Source organism: Salvelinus namaycush, chromosome 7 (assembly GCF_016432855.1).
Source record: "Salvelinus namaycush isolate Seneca chromosome 7, SaNama_1.0, whole genome shotgun sequence".
In the NCBI taxonomy this organism is placed as follows: Eukaryota; Metazoa; Chordata; class Actinopteri; order Salmoniformes; family Salmonidae; genus Salvelinus; species Salvelinus namaycush.
In genome coordinates, this window is record NC_052313.1 from 23,319,407 (window position 1) to 23,336,813 (window position 17,407).

Here is a 17,407-nt window from a genome sequence, read left to right on the forward strand (position 1 = left end):
GTCATCGAACTTTGTCGTCAAAGTTTCGCATTCTCTGGATGTATGGTGCTTTCAAGACAACTAGGAAATAACAAGGTTGAATCATGATGACGTCAGGGATCTTCAGATCGGAGCTCTAGAAAGAGGCCCGAGTTCCTGACTTCCAATTCTGAGTTGGATGACCGTTCAAAACATTTTTTCCCAGTCGGAGCTCTTTTTTTTGAGTCCCCAGTTGTCTTGAATTCACTGAAGTCTGAGATTTCCCAGGTCCGAGTTTCCAGTTGTTTTGAGCGCGGCAGAAGTCATGCTGGATTGACAGCATGGCCCACTTTGAATGTTTATCCTTTTAAGCTTGGAAAAGAGACCCTTAGACCTAGACTTGGACAACACACCCACTCCACTGAATAGCAGGCTAGGGATTGCAATGCTTGCAGTTAGCCACTGATTCCTTCCAAACCACTCATTGATGAATTTGCGATTTCCAAATTGTTGTGTAATGTTTGTTGTGTAATGGCGACAGGTAGCCTAGTGGTTAGAGCTTTGGACTTGTAACTGAAAGGTTGCAAGATCGAATCCCCGAGCTGAGAAGGTAAAAAGCTGTCGTTTTGCACCTGAACAAGGCAGTTAACCCACTGTTCCTAGGCTGTCATTGAACATAAGAATTTGTTCTTAACTGACTTGCCTAGTTAAATAAAGGTAAAAAAGATATATATTTATGGCCCATGAGCACCGATGCGTTTTATCTATTATTTCTCTTCATTATTTCTCTTCATATAGCAAGGAGTGAAAAGGATTTGCCATTAGATTGTCGACTTGATTCATGATGATGACTACTAGCTTGGTAGCTAAGATTTTGAAAGTATGATGTTGACATGATCAGTCCAATCAAAGCTAAGGTGATGACCTTGAGCCTTCTTGGATGGGAACTTCTAATGTAACTATTGCAGCACCCAAGGGGCTTGAATTTTCAAGCTCTACCTGTAGAGTCCCCATGAGTGACAGAACACTGAGCCAATCACTGCGCAACTAGAGAACTTTACCAACCCTTACGCTCCGTATTTTCCCGCTTGCTGCCTCACCACCACAGCAAGCACTGAGCTAGGCTGAAACCATGTTCAGGTTTTATTCTTATGCAGGCGTCATAACCAGCCATAAAATTACGCAATATATGTCACAACAGCTGTAAAAATGTGGGTCATGACAGTGTTATGACCATATTATAACAGGTTATGTCAGCTGTTAAGACATATTATGGCATGGTTATGACCGTGTCATAACGTGTAATGACGCTGAATATCAAGTAAAGTGTTACCAATTATTTTCCTTATTTCTTTTAAATGATGTCTTGGGAACAATAGAACAGACACACACTTCAGTATTTCCATGATAAGTGTATAAACATGGATTGTGCAATTTAGCAAAACAAGAATTTAACTTTTTCCCATGGTCAGTACAACACAAAGGCCACAGGGTTTGATACCTAAAGGAAGTTCAATGAATGTTTTGGATGATAGAAATATCATAACTTGATATTTCCTATTCCTGTTTAAACGTATTAACAATGGAAAGTTTCCAATAATATAGTTTTATCACTTATTATATGCTCAGGAAAGTCATTCCCATTTAAAGAGTAGGGCCAAATACTGACACTTGAATAGTGTCCATGTCCACTTATAGTTAAAGAGCCTGGTCATGGGAGTTTCATGTGGGAAATTGGTGGTAGTACTACTAGAGTAGTAAATTGTCACAAACGTAGACAGAGGTCGTGTCTGAATAGCCATACTAGCATACTACATACTTAAACTGCATACTCATTTCAAGGTTTAATCTACTAAAATTCACACTAATCTTTTCCGACTCACGTGTTTGACAACAGCTGATAATAAGATAAATTGACAGGCTGTACAAAAATGAACGAATGGCGGGAATCAACGCAATTGCCCATTTAGATAACGCATTCAGAGTACTATTTTCGAAATGTCACATACTATAAACATTTATTTTTTGCAAACTATTTAGAAGCTAGTATGGGTATTCAGAAACAACCAGTTATAGATATGTACATATATAGCACATCCTTCAAATCACATACTGTATGTCCAAAAGCTAATATGTGCTCATCATAGCCTATCATGCTGTGCAATGCCAATGTTGTATCATTTGCTTCATGTACAATTTTGCCTAGGTTATTGTATACTGAAGGGGTTCCCTCTGATTTATTTCATCATCTCCCTTTAAATAAGGTGCACTGTCTCTTTAAATCTAGACTAGCGGAGTGCGTTTTCCCTTCATTGCCAAAAGTTATTGGGTATGGTTCTGGACGCCTCCATGACTGCACGCAACCCGCAACAGCTGCTTGCATTTAGGGGCTTTAATTTAAAACGTATATTTGATATTATTCTGATGCTGGATTTATTCGAACAATGCAGCCCCAAAGTTATGGAGTTAAACAAACTATTTGGATAGAGAAGTTACGCTTCCCGTACAGTCTTGGAAACTAGTCAGGATTGGTTTGCGTAAAAATCGAAACGTCTTCTTTCCCCGTTATTCTGTCAACATCTGGATTAACCATTCGATGACAAAGATTATTTTTGAATTTCCTTAATTCTATGTGATCATTTCCTTTTTCATATATGATAGTGTGTGGACGCTTATCCTGGATGTTTGCTTTTTTGGATACCAATGAGTTCTGCATGTAGATTATGCATTCTTTAGGATGGGTGCGAACAATGGGAAACAGTATGGAAGTGAGGGTGAGTATTTGGAATGCCCAAACTTTGAAGGAAACATTCGCCAGGGCAACCAACTACTGAGAACGAACTTATCTTTTATGAATTCAACCTTGATGGTTTTGTATTAGAATATAATGGAATCTTCTGTGCTGTTCCACAACTGAATTAATTAGTATAATTTCAGAAGGCCTTTATCCATCCTTGCTCATTTAATAGCAACTATTTTGTTGCATACAAAAATAGAGCTTTCCTGTACCAAAAAGGCATGCCAGGGTGTTTACTCTTAAAGTGAAGTAGGCTATAACCAGTTATATGGCAGACATTATTTTATGCACATGATTATTCCATCTAGCCTATAGCCCAATAGGCCTTCTGTACCAGGTGAGGGGACTTTACTGTATGGGAAGTAAACATCAGACCTCATTGCATAATAGTGACAACCTATATCGGGACATAAAAAAGATGAGATAGAAGGATTGTTAATTGTGATAATAGCCTATGTTGTCTTGCAAAATTACAAGATACACATTTCATGGAAGGACCTATGGGCTCCTGAGTGGCACAGTGGTTTAAGGCACTGCATCTCAGTGCTAGAGGCGTCATCCTGGTTCAAATCCAGGCTGTATCACAGCTGGCTGTGATTGGGAGTCCCATAGGACGGCGCACAATTGGCCGAGCATCGTCTGGGTTTGGCCGATGAAGGCCGCCATTGTAAATAAGAATTTGTTCTTAACTGACTTGCCTAGTAAAATAAAAGATGACACTTACATCCAAATAGCCTAATTTCTGACTGAGACACATACCATACACAGTGGTTTAAAGTACTTAAGTAAAAATACTTTAAAGTAGTTGTTTTTGGGGTATCTGTATTCACTATTTATATTTTTGACAACTTTTACTTCACTACATTCCTAGAGAAAATAATGTACTTTTTACTCCATACATTTTCCCTAATACCCAAAAGTACTCATTACATTTTGAATGTTTAGTAGAACAAGGAAAGTGGTCCAATTCACGCAGTCATCAAGAGAACATCCCTGGTCATTCATACTGCCTCTGATCTGGCGGACTCACTAAACAAATGCTTTGTTTGTAAATTATGTCTGAGTGTTGGAGTGTACCCCTGGCTATCCGTAAATTTTAAAAAAAATACAAGAACATTGTACCAACTGGTTTGCTTAAAATAAGGAATTTGAAATGATTTATACTTTTACTTTCTAATATATAAGTATATTTAAAACCCAATAGTTTAGACTTTTACTCAAGTAGTATTTTACTGGGTGACCTCATTTTGTATTAAGGTATCATTACTTTCACTCAAGTATGACAATTAGGTACTTTTTCCATCACTGACCATACACATACCATAATTCCTCTACCAAGGTCAAAATATAGAAATCTACAAAGTATGACTATTTGGGATATTCATTTACAGTACTTATTAATTACGTGTTCAATTGTTACTGTGTTCTAGATTGGCATATCTCATCAACTCTTGCCGAGTTCAGCACCTCAGACCTCAAGGCTTCTCCCTCAGATTTTAACAGACCAGTTTATTAGACCATTTGTGGTTCACTCCTTATGTAAATGCATATTATTGTGTTACAACAGAAATCATTTGGGAGAGAGAATCAGCTTAATAAACACTACTTGGGTGGCTTAGGATTCATAGCTGTTAATTTTGCTCCACAGGAGATGACTCTGAACTAGCCTATGTTTACCCAAGGGATGTAGCCTGTAGCACAATAAGTTGCATGCAGCTCCAATGGAAACCTGCAAACAAGTTATGCAGTAAAGTATTAATATTAACATTAATATTAATATTCAGGTTGTCAAACAGAATTGTATTAATGTGTTTTATAGAGTGTATTTCGGTCCATTTACACATCTGTTTCCAAGTGTCCCCCACAATAAATCACACTTCAGTAACTAAAACTGAGCAATGCTCTCCCAACACATTATATAAGCACAAGACAGGAAAGGACGTTTTTTTCCAGAAATGTCAACAAGCATTTCTCAGGTGCCTTTCACAGGTCCACTTGCTCTGAATGTGTCAACTACGTACTGATATTTCCCTCCAAGGACAGGAATCATGAGGTCGGCACAATTTGTAAAACTCTTTCCTGCTTCTCGTCCTGTTAAATGAATGTTCTCTCCAGTAATATCTCAGCAAAGACGGGGGCCTTTCATCAATTAGATTTGCTCACCTTCTGCGTCCTCTCTCCTCCGTCCTCTCTTGCCTCCTTTTGAAAAAGGTCAAAGTTAATCGAGGAGAGTCGACGAGGAGAGTGAACATGGATGGAAATGCGCTTGCTTGAAATGAGATGTTCCTTCTCCACTCACGCGTCATTAGGCAAATAACGTTTACAGGGGTGGATCCCAAAACAAATGTGTAAAGTGCTCTAAACTAATTAAGTTAGTTTTATAGATAAAACAATCCATAGAATATTTTTTTTAAACATCTGCATGTTTTTCTCCTTTGACAAAACAAAAGCTGACTCAAAGGGGGTGTGGCAGATTTCAAAACTCTTATTAAGCGTTAGGATAAAAAAAACACCTCAAACTTGTATCTCAAACATGGTTGCTCAAACATGGTTGCTACATCACAGAACATGATGTTATGTTGACTCATTGGTTGAGCTGACCAATCAACTGTCTACTTAAATTAATATTTTTTTACGATTGGTGTACGCCCTCACCATTCTGTTGTTGGGTACGCCCACACCATTCCAACACAGAAAATATGATTTTTAACATACTTTATTAAATAAAAAATTGGAAGGAAAGCAATTTCACTCGTATTGTAATTAATTATAGGTCATATTTCATAGAAATCTGGAAACACTGGAGAGTTACTTTAACATCTATATGGTTCTCTATCATGATGATGTGACTCAATTTGGTGGAAACCATAGCAGATGTGCTGTCTCTATGATGTCACCACAATATGTTGCCGATATCATACAGCAGTTTGAACATGAAAGACATATTAGTTGCATTATATTTTTCCTCTAAAAGTGTGTGTGTGTGTGTGTGTGTCTGTGTGTGTGTGTGTGTGTGTGTGTGTGTAGACTTTATGTGGGAGGGGGAAGTTGCACTTGAAAATTACTAGTCTGGTGAGGTAGGTTTTAGTATAGTCATTACAAATGAGGTGTTAAGACGTCTTTGCCTTTTTCAACGGCTAAGCTGAACTGTATCCTGGGGGCAGCCTTTTTTTGCACTTGCCATCTTCCAGCGCTCTTACTTTCCTCTCACAGCGTTCATGCATGTTAACCACATTTCTCTGGCGTTGTCTAGTCCATGTCCATGAGTGGCCTTGATGTGCGTATAAGTATGTGTACATAGGCGTGTGTTGTGTGGGTGTAACTGTTTGGGAAGACCTAGGAGGCTCTCACGCTGGGTGAAGGCACTGACCTCGCTTCAGCTCAGCGAAGCCACAAGGCTGCATTTATGATCTGACGGAGGAATGAGGTGCAGTAAAAAAAATAATGTCCACTAACAGCCTCTTGGCCCTCGGAGAGGAGTGAGAGGAGAGCATGTCATCAGCAGCTTTTCATGGAGAAGAAAACAGCTAGAAACCAACCATCTAGACTGAACTCACAGTATATAGTTAAGCTGTGTACTACTGAGTACGGACCATACATCTAGTTATTCTACATACAGAATACTGCTTACAGCTGGGACCACTACACTGCATGGCCCAAGAGGACCCATGAAACTGCAATCGCGGATCGTATGTGATTACTCATTTCCCTCTCTGACAGGACAGCCTTTCCCTTCTGTCTTTTCCGTTTTCTTGGAAGCAGGGGTTAAAGGAGAAACGTGATTCCTATTCCAAATGGAAGAGGGGACACACTATCATAGGAAGCAACCAACAAAAATGTTGAACACATGCCAAGGTGAAATGTCCAACTGAAACTGAGGGAGGCAGAAGTCTTAAAGGACAGCAGAGATGGATCTCCATGTTTCCATAGTATGCTATTCTTCTGTTGGTTAAACCCTTTCAGATATCTCGCCCTATCAATATCAATTGACAGTCTTTCATGAGTGTAACATCTATGTATGTTTTCTTTGTCCACAGGTAAAGGTAGCTCCAGCATCTCCTCTGACATTAGTTCGAGTACAGATCACACACCGACCAAAGCTCCAAAGAATGTGGCTACCACCGAAGGTAAGGCATCTGGTGCTCATTATTCAACCCCCCCTCCCCCATCCCCTTTCTGTAATACTGCCTATTTTTGGAGAAACTTGTGTGTTCCTGGGATAACCCTAAATTGAAAACAAACTTACGGCTCTCATCAGAGCTAAGGAGCCGGAGGCTTTTCTTATTCTTTGTTTCAAAACTCCTGCCCCCTCGAAGAGGAAGAATGCTTGTCCAAACTGGTAATATCAGGGTTGAGTGTTGTCAGTGAGCATGCTCGTTATCTGTGTGTGTGTGTGTGTGTGTGTGTGTGTGTGTGTGTGTGTGTGTGTGTGTGTGTGTGTGTGTGTGTGTGTGTGTGTGTGTGTGTGTGTGTGTGTGTGTGTGTGTGTGTGTGTGTGTGTGTGTGTGTGTGTGTGTGTGTCTGTCTGCCGGTGCGAGAAAGAGAGAGAAAAGGAGAGAGAGAGGGAGAGAGAAAGAAGACCAATGGGAAATGCCAAAGAGAACATATAGTAGTACTGTGATGTATTGCATTGTCTAGCAATAGCAGGAATAGCTAAAAGATGCCCGTTTTCTGCAATTTGTTTGGTCTGGAATGCATGGCCATTTAGCTGATCCATTAGGTTGTATCATCGGTGTAGTGGTTAGCTCTGTGCCTCTCACAAATAGACAATCTCCTTCCAAGCAGACATTGTTCCATGGTGGCTCTCCTTCTCCTTCCTCCAACCCCAGTTCCCAGTGAGTATTCCCAGGCATTGTGCCAACCTGGCTACATCAGGGGCCTGCTCTTCATTGTGCTAGTGTGTTTGTAACTCCTGTCGATTTTGTGGTTGTCAAACATCAAATAAAATCTCCAGGATATTAAGACAGTTGCATATATCCAAGCAATGCTCTGGCAGTGGTAGAAAAATACTCTCCAGTATGTGTAGCATATGTCTTTCTTGAGGGTATGTCAATCTGTTTGACAGTTCGTCAATCAAAGGAGCTGACTGACTGCTTGCATTTATGGAATGAAACCCTAAATGTCTCCTTTTCTATCAGCAGTTTAGAATGTGTTTCATATAACTCTACTTAGCGTCTGCTGAGCGTCAATCTCCTCAAACCCATCATAGACAAAGGTCAGGCAGTTTTCCTTTTAAGAGAAAAAATGGCATAGGCTCCTTAACCATCTTTAGACAAACACACACACACACACACACACTCCATTGTATGGACACCAATCTTTTTATATTTGCTTTGAAAGAGAGGAATGAGGTATTCTTGTGGAGCTTCCCACAAGAAAACAAACACATGGGCTACCCAGTACTTCTGGCTGTCACTCAGTCATGCATTTCAAGGTGTTGCTGAGAGAAGAGAATATAAATAAGACTATTTTGCCGTGAAACTTCATATTATATCAGATGCAATTTTTGTTTCATACAAACATGTGCATGTATGTGCATATTAGTGATGCGTGGATCAGCTGTTTGTCACCCGCCTGCAATTGCTAATAACACATCCGCCATTTCCTCGACTATATGTGATAAAGTGGAAATCTGATGCCCGCGAAAATGCGCTGTAGTCAGAGACGGCGGAATCATTTTTTAAATAGGCTTATCTTTCTGCTTATAATTTCCAACATTTTGGTAGGCTATTTGTCAACTTGTCTATAATTAGATACATTCAGCTTCCCTTCTGTCATTACTTGTTTTCCTAGAAGACGACAGTAAATAAACCCATGCTCACCAGAATAATGTCATAAATCGATAGAATGAATGCTTTAATGCAGTTGACATTGGTACATTTTTATTTTTGCTTTCCTCTTCCATCTCTACTCCTCTCATGCAGCAAAGACATTTAGGGCCCGGGTAGAAAATACAATAATTCCCAAAATACAGGAAGGATTTTCCATGCAAAATTTCCAAATGAGATCAGTTTGGCCGGTTTTAAGGAAATTAAAAGCTGTTAAAATGACCCAACAGGTTTTTTAATAAGATTTCAGACAGCTTGAATTAATATTTTATGTGGTTGAAATACTATCAGCTTTTATGATGGTGATAAAGATAGCACCTTTACAGACGTTCCCTAACTGCACATTCATTCTCTCAAGATGCTAAAATAAATAAATAATATTTCTGTTCCTGAGTCAAAATTTACATTTGGTGTATCATTTTACTGCAATAACTGCTTAATTCTGCAGGAGTAAATATTATATTAGGCTATGTGAGAGGTTATGGACCTACAGTCAGTGTCCATATTTCATTTAGGATACTATTCCATTTAATCCATCTGAACAGTACAATTCCCTTGAAGTCCCAATCTTGTGGTTGTCGAATTTGTATACCGCCTCACAATCATCACACATAACATAGCCGTTTAGCCGTCACTGCTATCATCCTCTTTTAACACTTCACCAAATCTTTCCCAAACATTAGACTGCTGTTCTGGCCCTCCCTTCTATTTATTTTCAACTCTCCATTTCGCAGATTTTCTGTTATTGAGTTATTCTTTTTGCCTCAGTGGATCGACGTTAACTTTTTCTTCCCAAGTTCCCAAAAGCATTTGGTGTGTATTTGGCGCACTACAGTTAGTGCGTAGCCTAGGCCTAAGCTTTAGGGCCTAACGCCAGATACAAATAATGAAAGCAAAACCTCAATGTAGCCTATAGAAATGAATTGCACAAAAATGATACATTTCTGGACTTTTAATGGATCGTTTTCTCTTTTTTCATGACCTTAAACCTGCCAACCCCGTGGATATAATCGCGGGGACTGTGGGTTATGAGTCAACCCACGCATCACTAGTGCATATGTATTGGTCTTAAGGTCTTTCAATGACTGGTTCCGTAATGGACCACTCAGTGGCTAATGTAATTAACATTAATAAACATTCATGTTCATTAATGTTAATGAATCATCCAATTAACCATTTGTGAACTGTAACAAGTCAATTCAGAAGGTTTGGTCTACTACTCTCAGCTTGGGTTCAAACAAGGCAGACTATTGTTCCTCTCCAGACTACATTAGGCTCAGAGGGAAACGTTGACTCACCAGTATCTCTCCATCGAGGAGCTGCTGGAACCTTCACTGGGGTATTATGGGAAAATACAAATTGTGCCTTGTGTGTCTGCTAGCTAGGAGAACAACCTGTACGGGAGAGTGGGCCGTGGTCGGTGGCTGCCCAACCATAATTCCGCTCCTGTGTTATGACAGAAATTGTTATTTTTTTCTTCCTGCTAAGTGGGAGTAATTACATGGTCTGGAACCACCACAACCACAGCCAGTTTGCTTTCGTGACTCCCAAGCCCCCCCCACACACACTCCACCCAGCCCCACGGCCCTCTAAACTAATCAGGATGCAGGCTGCTCCTGCACAAAATCACACATTGGCTCAGCGCTCAGATCTGGAGGCATGGTCCATCACATTTCCTGGCCTTGGGAGCTTGGGAGTCACAAAAGCAAACTGGCTTTGCCAAACTTGCTGATTGGGAGAGGATCCTCTCTCTAGGCTATTGGAACTAGCTACGGTTTGCATTCAGTAGCAGCACGGCTAATTTCATGATGACGCATCACTTGGATTATGTGAAGTCAACTGGGTGGCCTCATTTTAATTGTGTACCTTCATAAGAAGAACAATAATATTGCATCAGTCTTGGCTTGGAAAGTTGTCAACCCTCACTGCACATATGGATGTGAAATCATGATTAAAGTGTTTGATGAAACCAGACTTTACACAATACAACTGGGCCACATTGGGGCACAGAAGTTAAAGATAGGACCTTGTTTTTGCTTCATTGTAGGACATATATTGCCAACATGCAGTAGACTGTTGCAGAGCTTATTTGAGGGTTTTGGAATTTGTTCATTCCATTGGCTTGCCGTGCACCTGCATCAAGTCACTCTTTGGGATTTAGCTCCCTCGTGTTTTCCCAGAACTTTCTTGTGGTTCAGCAATACTTCTTCATGCAATTTTTCCACATGAAGAAGATGAAGAGTTATACCCCTCTTCTCCATCACAGCGGATCTAAGCAAGTGGAAAATACCTTTTGATGAAGTCATCCAATATCATTCTGTGATATGTGTTTTTTGTGGCTATTTAGGAGAGCTTGTGGGCTCAAACAGCTGATCTGCTTATTAGCCTCAGACTGTGCATTTCTCCCCTGGGATGGATGAGGCTGAAGACTCCCAGCATGGGTTAAACCATGGCCCTGCAGTCTGGGCCTGCCTGGAGCGTTTTCTTTGGCACGGCTCTACTCTGGGGTGGAATGTGGTTCAGCCATAGAAATAGGATGTGTAGAACTCCTATATTATTTTGTCATCTCAGCAACCAGAACCTATAGTATTTAGCAACCGTGGCTGTTTTTGATACCGCATATGTAGTTGAGAGTGAGAAATGATAATATGAAAAATCCCACTTGGTATAGTAGTGTCAGGCTTCTTCAGTCACAGATAAGAGAGTGATTCATTGGAAAGTTGACCATGTCAAAGCCATGCACCTTCTGTGTTGTCATCCCCCCAAACCTACCGGCAATTTGTTCTGGCACCAGGAAGGCAACTTAGAAACAGTGAATGGTGGGAAAAATACACATGCCTGCTTCCTTCCTGTCTGACCAGGAACAAAAGAAAAGTGAAACGGTGTGTAGGGAAAAGTAGCCATTACTCTTCTACTTGTGAACATGATAAATAATATGAGGTGGGATTGAGCCATTTTAATGTAAAAGTGTGATAAGGCTCTGTTGGCCATTGGAATCAAACTAATTATTCTTTCAGTTCATTTCATACCCAATATCAAATCCAATTTCCCCAGCCTAATACATTTCTTATTGGATTATTGCAAGATCCATAGTAGCCTCTCAATTAGCAATGGCATAGTCATTCAACAACCCACACAGGATATGGAGCCATATATTCAAATCCAATAATCCACATTTATTGTCCTCCGTACAATAATCAGCCTCTGGCCAGTCTGACGTGTGTTTCCACTTGGCTACTCTGAAGTCAGTGAGGGTCAGCAGTGCAGTCTAAACAGTGCAAAGTAGAAAACTCTGCTGTCTCCAAAATGTTAACATTTTGATCCTCCAAAGGACGATAAATCCCTTGAATTCCAGCTGTTTGTAAACTACTCGCCCCATAGACTCATGATCCATTTATTTTGTAGGCTCAAGTAAATACACTACATGGTCAAAAGTATGTGGACACCTGCTCATCGAACATCTCATTCCAAAATCATGGACATTAATATGGAGTTTGCACTCTTCTGGGAAGGCTTTCCACTAGCTGTTGGAACATTGCTACGGGGACTTGAACCACAAGAGCATTAGTGAGGTCGGGCGATTAGGCCTGGCTTGCAGTCGGTGTTCCAATTCATGCCAAAGATGTTCGATGGGGTTGAGGTCATGGCTCTATGCAGGTCAGTCAAGTTCTTCCACATCGATCTCGACAAACCATTTCTGTATGGACCTCAATTTGTGCACAGTTGCATCACTCCAGAGAACACGTTTTCGCTGCCCCAGAGTCCAATGGCAGGGAACTTTACACCACTCCAGCCAAAGCTTGGCATCATGCGGCCGCTCAGCCATGGAAACCCATTTCATGAAGCTCTCGACAAACAGTTCTGGTGCCTACATTTACATTTTAGTCATTTAGCAGACACTCTTATCCAGAGCGACTTACAGTGGTGAGTGCTTACATTTTCATACTTTTTTTCATACTGGTCCCCCATGGGACTCAAACCCACAACCCTGGTGGCGTTGCAAGCACCATGCTCTACCAACTGAGCTACAACGGGACTGTGCAGATGTTGATTCTCGGCGGTCCCATTCTGTGAGCTTGTGTGGCCTATCACTTCGCTGCTGAGCCGTTGTTGCTCCTAGATGTTTCCACTTCACAATAACAGCACTTACAGTTGACTGGGGCAGCTCTAGCGGGGCAGACATTTGATGAACTGAATTGTTGGAAAGATGGCATCCTGTAACGGTGCCACGTTGAAGGTCCCTGAACTCTTCAGTAAGGCTGTTCTACTGTCAATGTTTGTCTATGGAGATTACATGGCTGTGTGCTTGATTTTATACACCTGTCAGCAACGGGTGTGGCTAAAATAGCTGAATCCACTAATTTCAAGGGGTGCCCACATACTTTTGTATATACAGTATAGTGTATATATGACGTATGTTAATGTAGATTTTTCATTGTCAGATATGAAATGGTCTGAGGAGATGTTGGTCTGTTATGATGAGCAGTACTACACAGGATATTCCATAGTGTTACTATAAGCTACCAAACCTTACCAGTGGGTACTAGTAAGATTCCTCAAGACAGTATTTTTATTTTTATAAACAGCTATCATCAAAACCTTCTATGTTTTCAGTGCACTGATCATAAATAACAGTTCATTTATTAGTGATTGAGCGGGTCGTTCCCTAACCAAAGAATAACACAGACCCCTGACAAACTTCACACTTTTGCGGCAGCGCTGTGTTTCCCGAGCATTAGCAGAACGTTTTTGCCACACCGAGAGGCGGTCTACCCATCATTTGTCCTCCAGCCTGACAGCTGTGTTGAAAGGTGCTCAAACAGGCATGGCGGTTTGTTTAGACGAGGAAGCTGTTTCTATATGGAAATGTCTTGCAGGTGCTAGACTGCCAGCGTTGTTGACCCTGACCCCATGTTTGACTTCTAGTGGCAGACCAAGCAGAGCTGTGTTTGAGGTCTGCTTGAAAGAAGTTACATGTAGGTCTACGTTATGACAACTCCTCTACAAGGGATAATATACACTGCTCAAAAAAATAAAGGGAACACTTAAACAACACAATGTAACTCCAAGTCAATCACACTTCTGTGAAATCAAACTGTCCACTTAGGAAGCAACACTGATTGACAATAAATTTCACATGCTGTTGTGCAAATGGAATAGACAAAAGGTGGAAATTATAGGCAATTAGCAAGACACCCCCAAAAAAGGAGTGATTCTGCAGGTGGTGACCACAGACCACTTCTCAGTTCCTATGCTTCCTGGCTGATGTTTTGGTCACTTTTGAATGCTGGCGGTGCTCTCACTCTAGTGGTAGCATGAGACGGAGTCTACAACCCACACAAGTGGCTCAGGTAGTGCAGTTCATCCAGGATGGCACATCAATGCGAGCTGTGGCAAAAAGGTTTGCTGTGTCTGTCAGCGTAGTGTCCAGAGCATGGAGGCGCTACCAGGAGACAGGCCAGTACATCAGGAGACGTGGAGGAGGCCGTAGGAGGGCAACAACCCAGCAGCAGGACCGCTACCTCCGCCTTTGTGCAAGGAGGTGCACTGCCAGAGCCCTGCAAAATGACCTCCAGCAGGCCACAAATGTGCATGTGTCAGCATATGGTCTCACAAGGGGTCTGAGGATCTCATCTCGGTACCTAATGGCAGTCAGGCTACCTCTGGCGAGCACATGGAGGGCTGTGCGGCCCCACAAAGAAATGCCACCCCACACCATGACTGACCCATCGCCAAACCGGTCATGCTGGAGGATGTTGCAGGCAGCAGAACATTCTCCACAGCGTCTCCAGACTCTGTCACGTCTGTCACATGTGCTCATGTGCTCAGTGTGAACCTGCTTTCATCTGTGAAGAGCACAGGGCGCCAGTGGCGAATTTGCCAATCTTGGTGTTCTCTGGCAAATGCCAAACGTCCTGCACGGTGTTGGGCTGTAAGCACAACCCCCACCTGTGGACGTCGGGCCCTCATACCACCCTCATGGAGTCTGTTTCTGACCGTTTGAGCAGACACATGCACATTTGTGGCCTGCTGGAGGTCATTTTGCAGGGCGCTGGCAGTGCACCTCCTTGCACAAAGGCGGAGGTAGCGGTCCTGCTGCTGGGTTGTTGCCCTCCTACAGCCTCCTCCACGTCTCCTGATGTACTGGCCTGTCTCCTGGTAGCGCCTCCATGCTCTGGACACTACGCTGACAGACACAGCAAACCTTTTTGCCACAGCTCGCATTGATGTGCCATCCTGGATGAACTGCACTACCTGAGCCACTTGTGTGGGTTGTAGACTCCGTCTCATGCTACCACTAGAGTGAGAGCACCGTCAGCATTCAAAAGTGACCAAAACATCAGCCAGGAAGCATAGGAACTGAGAAGTGGTCTGTGGTCACCACCTACAGAATCACTCCTTTTTTGGGGGTGTCTTGCTAATTGCCTATAATTTCCACCTTTTGTCTATTCCATTTGCACAACAGCATGTGAAATTTATTGTCAATCAGTGTTGCTTCCTAAGTGGACAGTTTGATTTCACAGAAGTGTGATTGACTTGGAGTTACATTGTGTTGTTTAAGTGTTCCCTTTATTTTTTTGAGCAGTGTACATAATACCCCACCTTGCAGTAAAGAAATAGCAAGGATCTGTCAATGTAGGCCACACAGTGTTCCAATGTTAAATCATCGTAATATGTCGGGTAGATGGATTATTAAACTATAGTTGCCCTATTTTAGTTTGATTTAGATACTTTACTCCCTCCAACATGCTATTTACCGCAAATCAAGCTCATGTTTCACAAAAAAACGTTTAAAAAAATGTTGTCTTGAGGTGGTTTGTATGCAAGTCTGAGATATATTTGTTGTAATTGCACCTCCTTTCTGTCTACTATCTCAGCCCCTCCCCCATTATCTCCCTCGCTTCCAGAGTGAGGAAATGTGAGCGTAAGGCACAGAAAAGGACTGTTGAGATTGCAAGAGAAAAAGAAAAACAACAAGTAAAAGTAATTTCCTCAAGGAGGAGGGGAAGGGAGCACAGTTTGCCTCAGTCTTTCATCTTATAATTCTTCTCTGATTACTGCTTAGTCTTTTCATTATCTATCTCTGGAAGGCAGGACATAGACCCACTTGTTTGAATGCAGTTGCAGTGTTGGTTTCTTTCACTCTGAATCCCACTTTTCAGTATTATAACTGGAGCATGTTCGACAGGAGTTGGGAAAGACGCCATGTGGTCCCACTAGTCAGGTTTTGGCTATACACCACCTGGATCTGTGTGAGTCTGTGTGCCAATATGACATCAGATGTGGATATAGAGCTTTACCTTGCTCTGGTTTATCTCTTCCTTTCGCTCTGAGGGATGTGTCACTGCTCTGTAGAGAAAGTGACAGCTGTGGTGGAAGCAACCATGCCATATGGATGAAAATTCTTTCCTCATTGGTTGCGATCTACTGTGCATCTGTTGCAAATGGCTAAGGAACAGATCAACATTTACTGGGGGGAGGGATGGCCCAAAATAGGGGAGGGTTGTCAAACTTACATTTTTGGTTTTGGGTTCTGTTTTTTTTATCCAGCACAGGGAAAAGTTGTGTGTTTTTTCCCTGGTTTACATTCTCTATACTAATAGTATTTTCCCTATAAACAATAGCTTGACTTACTTTTAATATTACCTTAATACAGTTTAGAAACGTTTTTGTGAAGGATTGGTGTGGCTATTATTAAGCTTTAGCTACTGGAGGCCTATGATATGAAGGCAGTGTGCCCCAGCGCTCCAACTTACTCCGACAGTTTAACTTGAGTTGAGGAAGACTGTTTCAATTACTCCTATAATCTAACAATGTCATGCTTATCTTTATACAAAATATTTGTATATTTGTATGAAAATGTATGAATTACCTTTCTCCTGTACGTCTATATCTGTACAACAGGTAGCCATCTGACACAAAGAAATGCATATATCTATGGGGTTTGGCCTAAGCTTCTCTTCCATTATGCAGACAAATATATACAGTTGAAGTCGGAAGTTTACATACACCTTAGCCAAATACATTTAAACTCAGTTTTTCACAATTCCTGACATTTAATCTGAGTAATAATTCCCTGTCTTAGGTCAGTTAGGATCACCACTTTATTTTAAGAATGTGAAATGTCAGTATAATAGAAGAGAGAATGATTTATTTCACCTTTTATTTCTTTCATCACATTCTAAGTGGGTCAGAAGTTTACATACACTCAATTAGTATTTGGTAGCATTGCCTTTAAATGGTTTAACTTGGGCCAAACGTTTCGGTAAGCCTTCCACAAGCTTCCCACAATAAATTGGGTGAAGGTTGGCCCATTCCTCCTGACAGAGCTGGAGTAACTGAGTCAGGTTTGTAGGCCTCCTTGCTCGCACACGCTTTTTCAGTTCTGCCCACACATTTTCTATGGGATTGAGGTCAGGGCTTTGTGATGGCCACTCCAATACCTTGACTTTGTTGTCCTTAAGCCATTTTGCCACAACTTTGGAAGTATGCTTGGGGTCATTGACCATTTGGAAGACCCATTTGCGACCAAGCTTTAACTTCCTGACTGATGTCTTGAGATGTTGCTTCAATATTTCCACATAATTTTCTTTCCTCATGATGCCATCAATTTTGTGAAGTACACCAGTCCTTCCTGCTGCAAAGCACCCAACAACATGATGCTGCCACCCCTGTGCTTCATGGTTTGGATGGTGTTCTTCGGCTTACAAGCATCCCCCTTTTTCCTCCAAACATAACGATGGTCATTATGGCCAAACAGTTATATTTTTGTTTCATCAGACCAGAGGACATTTCTTCAAAAAGTATGATCTTTGTCCCCATG

The 17,407-nt window shown here is 41.5% G+C and overlaps 1 protein-coding gene across 4 annotated transcripts in view; it reads left to right on the forward strand.

The window, feature by feature from the left end:
- The first annotated feature begins 2,299 nt into the window (after nt 1–2,299).
- Nucleotides 2,300–17,407, forward strand: part of LOC120051109 (F-box/LRR-repeat protein 7-like) — a 35,288-nt gene continuing 20,180 nt past the window's right edge. For all 4 annotated transcript variants that reach the window (XM_038997772.1, XM_038997774.1, XM_038997773.1 and 1 more), the window contains exons 1-2: nt 2,300–2,732; nt 6,793–6,882. In XM_038997772.1, coding sequence (XP_038853700.1) covers nt 2,696–2,732; nt 6,793–6,882 — 127 coding nt within the window. In that variant the 5' untranslated portion in view covers nt 2,300–2,695. The remainder of the gene's footprint in view (nt 2,733–6,792; nt 6,883–17,407) is intronic.